We start from the raw sequence: 15683 nt of genomic DNA on the forward strand, positions 1-15683 counted from the left end.
AAATTTTAATATGTTATTGCAAAATGGAGGTCAAATTTGATATTGACAATTTTGCACTTTCACTGTTCAGGAGTTATGATTCTTGTGATATTGAAAAATGCCAGGACACAAATAAATGTTAATAAATCTGGTTTGCTGTCGTTCTGACAGCCTCTTGTTAACTTTTAATATGGAAGCTTACTTATGGGTTTGCTCATTGTTGAAAGCCCTCCAGTCATATTGTTATAGGGGAAATGAACCTATAAAATGAAACAATCTGATTTTGTCAAAGATAAAACACAAAATCTTGTAAATTTTTATTGTTTTTATGACATTTTGAAAGGAACAATATTTATGGGTCTACAGATTTTCAATTAAAAAAATCACAGTTTGACACTAGATGAATGCATAAACTTGAACTGTGAAAAAAAAAAATATTGTAGAAAACATTTCAAAAGCATAAAATACATTAAAATATTAACACTAAGGTTTAACAATTATCATACAAAGGTAGAAAATCTGTGTCTTTTCTTACATACAATATCTGTAACAAATATAAACTTGCACATTATCTTCTGTATGATCTACAGTATGTATTTATCAAAATGGTGTAAATACTACCCAGAAAATCTCCTGTAATTAACATGATTCTAAAAGGATTTCTCAACCTTTTATGGGTAAAGTTCGTAAATACGTTGAAAATGATGAAACCAAATACTCTAAAGGTTATCTTCGGTAATAAGAAGCACATCATACACAAATTTGGAAGATAATCATCCTGTTTGGTTTCATAAGGAGAGTTTAATCAGAGCCTTGAAAACTACATTTCTGGTAGTCAGAGGCTCTGACACCCACCCTAGTTGACCAGGAGGTTGTTATAATGATTTTAGATGGACCTCTACAAACTATTAAACTAGGTTTGGTTCAACCTTGCAGTATAATGAAACTAACCTTCATTAAAGTTAAAACTATGAAAGTTATAAAAACAATGTTTGTTGAACTTAATAATACATCATTAGTAAGAATTTTACATGAATATTCCTTATCACATACTATAGATCATACATACTATCTTGAGAAATATTTTGTCTTTATTGGGTAGAAAACAAAAAACAAAATTTGCCATTGATTACCAAGACTGCACGAAAAAAACTTCGAGTGGGCTTGAAAATAAGTAAAAGTCACTGTAGATTTAAATAGATAAGCTTTTTTTTACAAAGAACCATTTTAATCAGAATGATTTTCAACATTACTACATGTATCTTGACCCATATCTTTAAAACTTGCTAGAGATAGGATCAAAAAGGATATAATGGTTTTTATGCATGTTCTTCATGATTGGTATATATTACACAATAAACTATGTTAATGTTAACAAATTTTTCGTTCAAGCATTTAGTTCAATTGGAATTTTATACAGAAAATTAAAAATAAGTTTTGATATTGACAGAAAATAATTATCGTGGGAAATTGATTAATTCAGTTGACTATATCAAATGTTGAAGTTCCACTTCAAGAATTAAGGTTTCACTGACAAAATTATTATAAAACACCACCTTTGTAAGAAAAATAGACTATCAAATATGATTTATGCTATAATTAGTTTCGTAGTTTGTTTTTGCAGTTTTAATAAACATACCAGTAAAACAAAAACTTTTATGGAGGACCGGTGTCATGAGAAGACTGTTTTAATAAGCACACATATTAAAAGTAGATGTAGATATACATTTACACATACAAGGGGACTTAAAAGACATTTCAAATAGTTATCTACCCATAAAAGACAAAATAAATTTCTTCCAAGATACACGGACATCATCCTATATAAAATTCAACAAGGGCAATAAATTTGTTCTCAATGAAAATAACTGTATGGAAAGACTTAGGTAAAAAGAACATATGTACAAATAGTAAGGGACAGTTTTCTTTTCTAATCTTTCAGTGGTCAAACATAATTGGTGATTTCAAACAATGAACTTTGATTCGAACATTGTAAATTCAAAATTTATTGCAAGGATTTTATAAACGCAAATACTATGACTAGATAAGTATCGAAATAATAAAAACTTGCAATCAGATCATTGAAACACAGACCTGTATGCATTTTTTTTTCAAAATCACAAATTTAGCAATTATTAACAAACATTTTTGTCTATTAGCAAAAATTGCAATAATAAATGCAAGCATTAATTTCTGAATTTACTTTTTTCGTAGCTTGTTGAAAAAATCTTTTAAGGCTATACTACCTGTTATTTGAATCATACAAATGTTTAAACCTAAATAATGAAAACTTCTTCAGAATTTGTGGAAAATGCTATAAAATCTTCAATGAAAATCCATAAATAGACAATCTAAAATTAACTAAATAAATATGCATAATTTATGCTCAACTGTATGTCAGCCTAAGATGAACTGGTAGAAAATTATTACAGAATCCTGCATGCAGTTGCATAGATATACTTTATCTTTGGAATAATGACCACTGTAAGATTAATTTAAACAAGACTTGATACATTACAAAAATACACATCAAAAAGCTTTACACAATATTAGACAACAGTACATGTTTTACAGACTTAAAAAACATAGACAAAATGTAGTTACTATACATGAATGAGGTATATTTTATTTCAAATTTTGAACCAGCAAGAATATATTTTCAATACACCAATTTCTAGTTCATGGATTTCTCAACTCGTCTTAATTTTGCACTAGTTGAACTGAATGTGAACAGTAAGGACCCTTTAAAATATTGCATGAAAAACATTATTTTTTTCAATGGGAGACAAACTAGAAATTGGTGTATATCTTCAGCACAGTTTGATGCTAATCAATAACAATTATTCACATAACTAGCATGATTTTTCTTGGTTTAATGCATGAAAGCTGACCTGCAGCTTGAGGGCATTTAAAACCCATTGGTAAAATGATCTGACATGATCGGTAAAAAGGAATGCTGATAACTTGAATATAACCACACTAAATCAATTATAGAGTCTTGTTCATTTTTTTTTAAAGTTTGTAATGAACTTATTGTAACTTGTTTGAGTATTTTTGCCTAATTAATTCAATGACCAAAAAAAATAACCTGTGTGTGAAATGTCTTCCTAGAAATCAAAGCACTTTTATTTTTGCTTTTAACTTTTAGTTTATTTGTAACCTGCATATTCTAGGCTCAATGAATATATTTGTGTAAACTTTACCAAAACAATCCCTCCAATAACAGGGGTACCTGATATAATCTTTGAAATACATTTTTAAAATTATATAACTGTATTTGAATTTAAAAATTTATAAGCTGTCACCAGATTTTGATATTTTAGAGGATTATATCACTTAAAGCTAATAACATTGATAAAATTATCAAAGAAGACAATCTGTCCTCAATAAACTTTAGGACACAAGTAAAAAGTACCAAAATTTACCAGGTAAACTTCTCTATGTAATAAATCTTCGGAAATTTATTATTGGAGAAGACTTTGCTCAGTTAAAAACTTTTGTCTGATCCAGTATTTCTTTAGAACAATATTATATATGTTTAAACAAACAAATTATCGATAAACAATAGCAAAACTTGAAGAAATTTTAAGTCTTCTATATTTCACAATTTTCAAGAAAGTTTTACCTATCTGATATGTTAGTTGCCATCAAAAATTAAAATATTAAATTTAGTGCAGATCTAGAAATAATATACTTTAAATATTCAAATACAAAACAGTATACATGTACATGTATATGTATATATATATTTTACTACAAATAAGACCATTATTTTACTGACATTTGAACCATTGCCCTATATTCTTAACATAACTACTGGCCATCTGCAGGTCAAGATCAGGTGATAAAAATGACTACTTATAGTTGAGCATATCTGCTGTCTTATATTATTACCATATGGTAAAAATTAAATAATTTAAATGCCCCAAAAAGCGCAAGCCAGGGCCGACAGTGCAAGGGCTGTATAGCCAGTCAAGGTCATTAAAAACTTCCATTTGTTGTTGTCTTATATTCATTATCATATTACCATTACTTCAAAGCATTAAAATCCCTATCTTCCATTAAAACTGATTCCTGGATTATTTCTCATTTATGACAATTTTTTTTTTCTACAGCTTTCAAAAATAATGGATACAGCTTTCAAAGATTTTTTGCATTGATATAGAGACACACACTACAATATGAGCTTCTTTTTTACTTTAGGGACTTTCTTGTCTAATTTTAACAATGACAGATCTATGTGACGAATCCATTTACCTTTTTACTTTTCTGAAAATAATAAGAGTTTGGAAATTAAATGTGCAAGACTTTTAAAATTCGTTATTCTTGATTCCTTAATAATATTTTCAGATATGCTTGAGTCCATGATTTGGTATTAGAAAATTTTAAAATAATTCAAATCAAAAATTAGAAATCCTCAAAATCATACAGATCTATAGTTATCAAAATCACTTATTATCATATTTCATTATTGATACTCATTTCATGAAACTATAATTTTAGTCAGAAACATAATAGACTCACTATAGTTCTAGAAGTTATCAATCTGAAAAGCCATAATTACAGAAGGTCAATACAGTTTCATTTTCAAGATTTTGAAATCTTTTAAATGGCAAGTCGAGATCCTTGAAAAATAAAAATACAAGATTAGTTAGGGTTATGAGATTTTTTTTCCCGTATTTAGAGAAACTACTAATATTTATCTTGTTTTATTTGAAAAAAAACAAAAAAAAAACATAAACAGTATTCAGTATTAAAGTGATATTCAAAATTTGAGGGGTCAAAATTATGCCATTAGTAAAATCCTTTTAAAGCAAATAAAATGAAATAAATCCATGAATACATTTATAATGATATGAAAAGGACCATTCATACTTCTCCAAAACCAACCTATTTATTTTATAGAATGGTTTACAAATTTGTGGAGTTCCTGAGAAACTGATATCACAAGAGCAAAAGCCTGGCAATCAAGTACAAACGAACCCTTTGGTTGCTTTCATAATTTAAGACAAAACAAAATATATAATAACCAAATAATTGTATTGAATAAAAAAAAAAAGAGAGATATAAATAAAATAATTAACCCAAACAAATAAACAAACAAAAACAAAGCGAATGAAAAGAAAAAACACATATTGTGTACCAATTTTTATAAAAATAAAAATAAATAAATAACTCTACTATACAAACAAAAGATATTTACAGATATTAAATAATAATCTTTGGTCTGACAATGATCAGACATATAAACTATGCTACAAAAATAAAATGAGATCAATAATAAAGTACCATTATCAAGGATTAAAGATCATATGACATGGACAATGACATCCAAGGGAAAATCCGTTTTCATTCACATTCTATTTATAGATACAAGGAGAAGAGGTATGATTGCCAATGAGACAACTCTCCATCCATTATATCTTTATATGGCTGTTTCTTTAAATTCTTAAATGTCTATATTGATATTTTTTTCCTTATTTAAATTACAATACTGGTTGGAGATTCTGTTCGTCTGTTCATTTAATAGACCACTTTCGAGTTCATCCGTCACCGGAAAGAACTCGTCAATCAGGAGCGCCTTAGTGACGTCATTTACCAGATAGAGGGGGTTGCCTGTATCCTTACACTATCAACATTCATCAAGCATCATAGTGATCGTCATTGTGCAGGATAAACCAGAAATAATTTTTGTTATTCGAACTCGAAAATTTTTGTTTTTGGAACTCGAAATTTGTCTATTGAATGTTTACAAAATGCCCAGACTTTCTAGACAAACGAAATCAGCCAACCTGACTATAATTAAATAAAAGCTATCAAACAAGATCAAAGATGAGACAAAACACATATTCCATTTTGATCATGACTAATGACTGTGCTGTGTACATTTTAATAAACTAATAGAAAAGATCAGCTCAAAAATCATCCTTTTAATGGTTAGCTTTAAATCAAATTGCACTTTATCCTATTGCTTTATCAGCAATGATTGTGATATTTAATTTTTTCAAGGGGCACAAATCAAAATGTACATTCTGAATATGAGCAAAAACAAAACTAAAAACACGATTTTGCCATCAAAAGCTAACTGTCAAAGCTAAATGCAAACTAAAAGATACTACACTCAAGCTATAAGCAACAATATATTTACCAAAACTTTAAGGAAGTATTATTAAAACAAGCTATCCTTTTTGGCAATAGTTTTATTAAAGACTGCCACTGGGCACAACAACACTATTATTAAAGTACATTCACTTCAATTTGGTTTTATTTAGGACAACTCATCAAAAGTTGAAAATATGAAATTTTACCATAATGTTGTTTGAAAACATATAAACATAGCATCTTTTAATTTTTAATAATTAATTCTTATAATTTTCAAATTCACAGAAGACAATTACTCGGTATTTGTTAACTGAACCTTATAAGATCCATTCTAAGTTGAATATAAATAATTTTCATTCATAAAAAATAGTACAAAAAATAAAACAATGCTTTGGTCCCAACAATATTTAACATTTAATAGCTACTATTTAAAAATGACAATTATCTGAAAAAGTAGAAAAATGTCTTTGCATTTCATATACAATTTACACATAAAACATGGACAAAATTATTAAAGTCACACACGCACAAACACATCTTATTAAAGCATTTACAATAAATGCTGACATCAATACAATGCTGAGTTTTGCCTCTCAAGAGGATTTTTTTTTTAATAGTGTCAAGTTTTATCACTTACTTTTTTTATACATTGAAAAAACAAGTACTAATACAGTAACTGAAGTTGTTACTATCCATTCTTTAGTACTCTTACTCACTATATATGATGGACTCTTGTTCTTATGACTAGGGGACTTAAAGAACTTTTTGTCAGACATGTGATTGAAATACTCTTGACAATTGTCGACATCAATATTAAGTGAACCAACACCTGGTAAATCTTCTGTCAGTTGATTCCATAAAGTGGATAATATTAATTTCAGTTTTTAAGTAACTTTAATTGTAACACAATTATGATTTTATAAGTCAGACAAAACAAATTCAGCTTAACTGACAAAATATTGGAAGATACAACCTTAAGAATCTTTTTTTCTTAACAACTCAAACAGAGAAAGGAGTGGTGTGTAGCACTACTTTAAGTTTAGTATTTCAAATCTTTTTAGTACTTTCAAATGGTAACAACCACATTTTCAGAAACATAGTATTTCGTGAAGGAGTCTTTAAAAAAAAAATTAACTTGTAAAACTTTATCAAATAAAAACTATATCTCTTATCAAATAACATTTAACTTTCAGAATCTTCTTTGTGCAAAAATGTTAATTTTCTTAATTTTCACAAAAATTGAAATCTCCAAAATCTGGCCAAATATTATCATCCACTAGATACACTTGAAAAGAGAAAATGAAAAAACGTTTGAATTCCCTAAACTATTATCCTGCACTAGCTAGTATTTGTTTCAATAACTACTTTGGTGCTTATTGAACTCATACAATGATGAAAAAATGTAAAACATTTGAATTCCCTAAATTTCTGACTAAATATTATCATGCACTAGGTAGAATTGTTTAAATAAGTACTTTGGTGCTTAGTAAGCTAATACAGTATTTAAAGATGTAAGTGACATATAAATATGTAGTACACTGATGCAACAAGACATAGACAGTGCCACATCTGAACATTGCCCATTCAGGACATTAACACATTAAACTTGACACCATTAACTATATACTATTTTGTCATGACGATTTCTCAAAAGCTGCCATACGATTATTTAACTCCTTTATCCCCTGCTGTATTCTTTTCAAATGGCCTACTTTGTGAACTCCTAGATCCTGAAATAGAATTTATACACCTGTCAGTTATTGCTTAAATTATTTCCAAGGAATATCTATACTACTAAAGGAAGAGATCAATTTCATTGAGCTGCAACTCCTCTGAAACCATAAAGAGTTGGAAATATTTGTGAATGACGTATAAATGTAGTGTTTTGTACTTCCAAAATTTTCTTTGAAACTATCAGAAAACATATTTTTCTGAAAATATCCTAATTCGTAGACTGTTATTGATCAGTGTCTTGTAAGCTTTTGCTCATGCTCAGTTGACATACTGCCCGCAAATATACAAACTCTTAGTTTCAACACTTGCCCAATTGTACAGAGATTTCAGGGGCATCTTCAAGTAATATAAATGTTGGAAAATTATTTTGTGGCTGTTTCAACTTCAATTATTGCTATCCTAGACTTTGTCAACACTGAAGAATTCAGACTTATTTAAATTAGATATAACAAGAGGCTGTCACAACGACAGCAAACCGGATTTATTTACATTTATTTGTTTCCTGCCAATATCACAAAAACCATAACTGATGAACGTTGAAAGTGAAAATTGTCAATATCAAATTTGACCTCAATTTTGTCATCAGTATCAACATATTAAAATTTGAAATGCTTAGGTTGAATGGTTCATGAGTAAATGCAACAACATGAATGGAAACTCCATTTTTCGATCTTTCAAGAACCATAACTCCTGAACGGTAAAAGTCAAAATCGACATTATTGAACTCAACCTCCATTTTGTCATCAGTAACAACATATTAAAATTTGAAAAGCTTAGGTTGAACAGTTCATGCGTAAATGCACGGACACGACTGAAATAGTCATTTTTCAATCTTTCAAGAACCATAACTCCTGAACGGTAAAGGTCAAAATCGTCATTATTGAACTTGACCTCCATTTTGCATCAGTAACAAAATATTTAAATTTGGGAAGTTTTGGTTGAACAGTTCATGCGTAAATGCACGGACACAACTGGAAATGCCATTTTTCAATCTTCCAAGAACCATAACTTCTGAACGATAAAAGTCAAAATCGTTATTATTGAACTTGACCTCCATTTTGTCATCAGTTACAACATATTAAAATTTGGGAAGCTTTGGTTGAACAGTTCATGCGTAAATGCACGGACACGACTGGAAATGCCATTTTTCAATCTTCCAAGAACCATTACTCCTGAACAGTAAAAGTCAAAATCGTCATTATTGAACTTGACCTTCATTTTGTTGTCAGTAACAACATATTAAAATTTAAAAAGCTTTGGTTGAACGGTTCAAGAGTAAATGCATGGACGACATTTGGTTGCCGGCCGACCGACCTACCACCCGCCGTACATCCCCAAATCAATAACCGACATTTTTGTCACAAAAATCCGGTTAAAAAGTATGCACAAGAAACCATAAGAAAATAAACTGTTTTTTTTAGGAATTAATATTATCTATTTACCTGTATGTCACCTTTATCTAGTGTTAAGAGTTCTGTGCCCCTGATTTCATGTCCTATAAATGAATCTCTGTACTCTACTAGCGATAAGGATTCTAACCACAAACCCACATCATCTGTTGTCCAAGTGTATACATTACTTGCTATAAAAAAATATGAGTATTTCAATTAAATATGTCATTAGTCAATCTGGTTTTAAAAATTCACAAGACAATGTCTCAATAGTAAATAAATAGTGAATGTGTCCATGGGACTTTATCATATAAGAGGGCCCTCATGGGGTTTTTGATTATGTGATTACTTGCCCGTTTTTTTAATGATTATTTGATTAATAAGCCAAATATTTCATGATTATTTGATTACCTAGGACTGTATTTTTAGTTTATGATTATTTGATTACTAAAGATAAGCAAATATTTAATGATTATGTGATTATATTGGCAAAAAAATGGTGATTATGTGATTACTAGGACCCCCCATGAGGGGCCTCATATAAAGTTATAAAAGGGAAATAACTGAAGAACGGTAAAAGTGAAGCTACTCAAATTTGTTACTGATCCAAGTTTTGTAGCAATACGTATTGTATATAAGTTTCATAACATTTGGTTGAGGCAAACTTAAGTTAGAGAACAGAAACGAAAAATTCAGCAATTTTTTCCCTTTTGTATAGGGGCATAACTCTAGAACAGATAAAACTATGCCACCTAAATTCAAACTTGATCTGTATTTTGTGGAAATAAGAATTGTGTATAAGTTTTAAAACAGTTGGTTGAGGCAAACTAAAGTTACAGAAAGGAAACGAAAATTCAGTAATGTTTCCATTTGTAAAGGGGAATAACTCTAGAACGGTTACAGTGACGCCACCAAAATTCAAACTTGATCTGTGTCTTTTTGTTATTAGCGTTGTGTATAAATTTCATAACATTTGGTTGAGGCAAACTGAACTTGGAGAACGGAAACATGTATGAACAGACGGACAAGGTTAAAACTTAACGCCCCCCCTCCACTACAGCGGGGGCATACAAATTTTTACCAGTAAAATCATAAATGTAAACAAATGTGCCAATTAAATTCCAATTGAATCCAATCATATTAGAATGTACTGGTTTAAACAACATATCAGGTAGTTATGACATTTTTTTTTGTGAACATTGTATTTTTTTTAACACTTTTTTAACAGTGCAAGTAACTGCCTCAGTTACTATTAGTAAGTGTTGTTGAGTTGCAACTGATCATAACCCATATCTTCTTTTAATTTATGGTGCTTTAAAAGTCCTAGTGGTCTAAGTATTCAAACTATCACTAGCCTTCCAACACTAGGTTGTGAGTTCAAATTCTACACCTTCAACTCCAATCTTAATAGACTAGGGTTGTTATTTTTCCAACCAAAGGTTCTCTTCAGGTACGTCTGCTTCCTCCATCAATTTAAACTGACTGCCACGAAATAGCACAATAGTGCTGAAAGTGGTTGTGTTAAACGTCAGTCATATCTCAAGTGTAAACTTACAAACTGGAATGTTAACTTTGCTATCTTTGTCTTTACTCTTGCCTTTCAGTTTATTATAGACATGCTTTAATCTGCCAGGTTTGCCTTTTTTACTCTGTTCTATATTTGGAGTAAGGGGCTGAAATAGAAAAATCAACAGTAATATAGAGATGTGTACCTAATCCTGAGAGAAGCCAAACAAATTCAGTTAGTTACTGTAAATTTCAGAAATTATTGCGATGTTTTAATTATTGCGAAATTATCATAAGAACATAACATGTCATTTTTCATATCAGACCTCTTATCAGCCAGAGAGCCGACAGGCTTAAGGGATGATTTTGACCATGGGCTGGTAAGGTGTCTGATATGAAAAATGCCATGTCATGTTCTTTTTATTATACACTTCAGAAGAAGACATACAGAAAAGAACTTTTATAAAACTTTGAAAAATGTATTTATTTTGGCATTTTTTAATAATAATTTTTCATGTTTCCTAATATATATATTTTTTTTATACTACTAATTTATGTTTTTCACTTAAAGGGGCACTAGCTACAAGATGTATAAAAAAATATCTAATATCTTTTTTTATTTGCTCAATCAAAAAAGACATGCAAACAGTGAAATAACAATTAGCTTTTAACAGCCTGTATGGTTCAATTTTGTCAAAATAAGCCACAAAACATTGATTTTGAATTAATCACTTGTAAGTGAATAATTCTAACTCATTGGATCCGTATTCATGTGAACTTCAATTTAACCCTGTAGCTTGAGATGGATAACACATGAATTGTATGTGTAAAGTTATTTAAAGGAAAAGAATGTCAACATTGAAAGTGAAACAAAGGTAAATCATTTGATTGACTGATTCCATCCACAAAAATTTATTCTTAAATAGGTAAAAACGATGATAAACATTTATTTTTCATCTATAAAATGAAATTAAATAGATCTATAATAATCCAACAGCACGAGTTTGCTTAATCTATTTATATCTATATTTATGTTTACATCACTTACATGGTCATCGCATGACTATAGAGGTCAACTCGATAATTTATTATAAAATACACACGAAACGATGCTACATATTTTCAATGCTTTTGCCCTGTTTATTATTTATTTTAGACTTTTAATAGTTTGGATAAATGTTTTACATTGTTATAAATTAAATATGAGATTTTGAATTAAATCAGTAAACACAAATTCGACAGCTAGTGTCCTTTTAAAATGTACCATTGAGGTGTATTTTGGGGAATTTGCAGAAAATGTCAAAATGCCATGTGATGACGTTTGTCAAATCTTCTGTAATTCTATATCTAACTGAGCGAGACATACTAACCTCTTCCTGAGAAACAGAGGGTGATGGGGTATGGAATGGATGGTTAAATATCTGACAAATCTTCTGTAATTCTATATCTAACTGAGCAAGACATACTAACCTCTTCCTGAGAAACGGAGGGTGATGGGGTATGGAATGGAAGGTTAAATATCTGACAAATTTTCTGTAATTCTATATCTAACTGAGCTAGACACATACTGAGCTGATCCGTCACATCTGAATCAAGTCTCTGAAATGAATTCAAATATTTAAGAAATAAGCAAACACACATCTCTTGACAAAAAAAGAAAAGACAACAGCACTTCATAGGTCTTTCCTGGATTTTCATTCATCAGGAATGCTTGTAACGGAAAATTTGTAAGCAAAGGATGAATTAGAACAGAAACAATTATAGACAGCAATATGACCAACAAATTAATAGCCAAATCCATTTGAGGTCAACTATTCTTTGTACTTCTCAAGTTCTATTTGTACAAAAATGCTGTAATATCCTTACATTTCTTACTCAAATCATTCTAATTTTGGATTGTACATTCAATTATGCCCTTTATCTGAATAATTTTTTCCAATTGAAATATACTCACATCAAATATTCACTATTATCCTTTGATCTCACCAAAGATGTATGTATGCGATAAAATATGTACTGTATATTTTAACCTTTATAAAGCATAAAACGTTAAATCTTAAAAGATACAATATACTTACAAGTAGAGCTGCTTTGTCAGTAAGAAAGACATTGGTATCGTTATAAAGATGTTGAACACTACCTATAAAATCTATAACTTGACTCCGTACTGTTGGCTGAAAATAAATCGTAACATTCAAAAATCTTGAAACTCTTAAAACACATGGAAATGAATACTATTTGGTAGGCTTGTAGAAAAAGTTTCAAAGAAATTTTGTCAAAGTAAAAGTAGATATTGAATAATCATATTAAAGCACAATTTCATAAATTTGAAAAATTAAAACATATTTTAATGCACAAATAATTGATAGTGATTTTAATTTATGATAACAATTCAGAACAGAAAATGAATTTATTATGAGCAATTGTGATAAAATTCTGTGAAACAAAGGTACAATATCAACATCAATTCATGCTGAGCAAACTAAAGCACATCTATAACTATAAGAAAAGTTGACACAAGGCTGTAATAACAGCTGAATCAATAATTTTATCATGAACATAATCTACTAAAACTGCACGATTCATGCTTGGCATGCTTAAAGCCGGGATAAAGTCAATTTGTTGTTAAGGGCAGAACAAAAATTTTCTTTCGTTATTCAGCATGGAAAGTGGAATTATATATTTGCAAGTGAATTTATTAAGGGAAACATGACAACCCCTATTGCAGAGCCCCTCAGCTAAACAACATTCCGTGACAACATATATCAACCTGGCTTATTTCAGTTTCATCTGTATCAAGCTGATTAAATAAAAACAAAATAACTCATTTATCAACAAGAAAATATCATACCGAACTCTTTTTTATATTAATATTTCAATTTCACTTTTCTCTTATCAGTTTGATATTGCTTTTTATTACCAATTTCTTTATTATTTCAAAGAATCTCTGACATTTTGACCATACATTTATGGTGCAAGAACTATTAATTTAAAGATGATTTACAATCAATTGACTTTAATTTCCAAACCTAAGAACCAGCTACTTTTCCCTGAACAGAAATTTGCTATAAATTTACATCTTTACTTAACACAGTGGTACTCAGTTACTATTTATTTTATACTGACTAAAGTCCAGTCTAATTTATATCAAAGTACTTTTGTATAATACTTCATGTACTTATATCAGCCTTAAAATTATAAAAGTGCAATAAAGTATAGTTCTTTATTCTTTCCTTTATTTGCCACCTAATTATAGCTGTATTACATCTAAATAAATTGAATGAGACAACATTTACACATTCCAATGGAAATAAATAAGACAAAATGGTAAAGATACAAAAGACATACAGATTTAAAAGTATTGCAAGTTCACAGGTGAGCATTTCACATCACGAACAATATACACTTTTGTAACAACAACTTTTTTGTGTATGGTTTGGTTCAATATTGACATGAAAAAGGCAGTAAAAATTTAAATACATACATCAGCCATTCTTCCTGACGGAAACAAATTGTCTAAGAATTCTGAAGACTGGGTTGCTAATGGATACAGGTCCTCTTCAACAGCACTGTACTTCCTGGAAACTACTTTCACACTGAAATAAAGGATAGATTTTAGTTAAATATTAGGTTTCAATTTACTGGATACCATTTTCACACAATAATAAAGAGCTTTATATCTTATTAAAATGGGACATTAACAACAAAATTATAAATTATTTCTTGTGATTTCAAAAAAAGCTCAATACATATATATGTATCAGATATTAGAATGCAATTTTTTATTATTGCCTTACTCACTCAGTCATATTATTCAGATTAAAAACCTATCAATCATTTGTGAATTTACAGTTCTCAATTAGGTACAAACCACTTTATAAGGGATGATGCTGCCTCTACAAAACTCTGTAAAACAATTGACTCTTCCTCAGACAAAGGGATGGCTTGAGGACTTCTTGGTCTCTCTATTTTCTGTTTCTCTTTCTCTGACCATTGTGTTAAGGTCTTCTCAAATGCCTAAAGGAAAACAAAAATAATTTGAAAGCATTAGATAATATTTTGATATTCTTGGATATTCTGGTTATCAGTGTGTTAACCTGTGGTATTCAATAATGTATGTGTGCTAAATACATTTTACCATCATTATTTATTATGGTCCAGATACAATAATAATTGTTCTCTAATTTTTCATCTAAAAAAAAATCAACTAAAATCAACTAAATTTTATCACATTTATTTGCCAGAACTTTTTCACAAAAAACAGCCTTCCTTTCATTGGTATAAACTCATTTTAGCTCAGTGCTGACTATTGGAATGAAAGACTAGTTGGTAGGGACTTTATAACAGTGCTCTGGTATGATAAAGGAGAAATACTGTGTTAACATTAAATTCAAAAAGCAAGACACAATGCTAATCATGAACATTGAAGACACTCACAAAACTATTGGTGTAATTGTAAGACCAACACTTGACCTACCCTGTCTCTAGTCAGCATCTGTGCTCTGTTCTTATGGAGAATTCTGATATAACCTGGTGGTTGGTTCCAAGCCTCCCCATCCACTTGTACAGGGACAGCTTCATCACCAATTATTGTTATTTTTACTGTTCTACACTGTAATTACCATAAACATACATTATATCAAAGATTATCAATTTGACAATTTCAGCATCAACTATTATGTATTTCGTTAATTTTTACAATGTTATTATTCTAAAAATGAAACAGTATAAACTCATTTTTTTAAAATTCTTATAACATTCATTATATGCGGTATTATATTTCAAATCCCATTCACTAATCTCACATATTTGTCTGTTAATCAACAATGCCTTTGAAACTATTTTAATGTGTGATAATTGTATTTACAGTAATTTACCTTACCCCTGGTAGTCTGGTTTATTTGTCCTGAACATGTCTTTATCACTAGCCGTTTTATTATTTTTTTTTAATATATGTACAGAATATATCTC

At 29.5% G+C, this 15683-nt stretch overlaps 1 protein-coding gene across 10 annotated transcripts in view; it reads right to left on the minus strand.

Annotated features, from left to right (window-relative positions):
* Positions 1 to 284: 284 nt before the first annotated feature.
* The window catches only part of LOC143068442 (diacylglycerol kinase delta-like), a 70843-nt gene continuing 55444 nt past the window's right edge, over positions 285 to 15683 (minus strand). For 8 of the 10 annotated variants that reach the window (XM_076242516.1, XM_076242513.1, XM_076242514.1 and 5 more), the window contains 9 exons: positions 15190 to 15324; positions 14584 to 14729; positions 14197 to 14308; positions 13483 to 13512; positions 12791 to 12886; positions 12183 to 12311; positions 10762 to 10879; positions 9258 to 9397; positions 285 to 7811 (listed from right to left, as the gene is read on the minus strand). In XM_076242516.1, coding sequence (XP_076098631.1) covers positions 7716 to 7811; positions 9258 to 9397; positions 10762 to 10879; positions 12183 to 12311; positions 12791 to 12886; positions 13483 to 13512; positions 14197 to 14308; positions 14584 to 14729; positions 15190 to 15324 — 1002 coding nt within the window. In that variant the 3' untranslated portion in view covers positions 285 to 7715. The remainder of the gene's footprint in view (positions 7812 to 9257; positions 9398 to 10761; positions 10880 to 12182; positions 12312 to 12790; positions 12887 to 13482; positions 13513 to 14196; positions 14309 to 14583; positions 14730 to 15189; positions 15325 to 15683) is intronic. The other 2 variants (XM_076242515.1, XM_076242520.1) reach the window with 2 other exon arrangements.

Source organism: Mytilus galloprovincialis, chromosome 3 (genome assembly GCF_965363235.1).
Source record: "Mytilus galloprovincialis chromosome 3, xbMytGall1.hap1.1, whole genome shotgun sequence".
NCBI classification, from domain to species: Eukaryota; Metazoa; Mollusca; class Bivalvia; order Mytilida; family Mytilidae; genus Mytilus; species Mytilus galloprovincialis.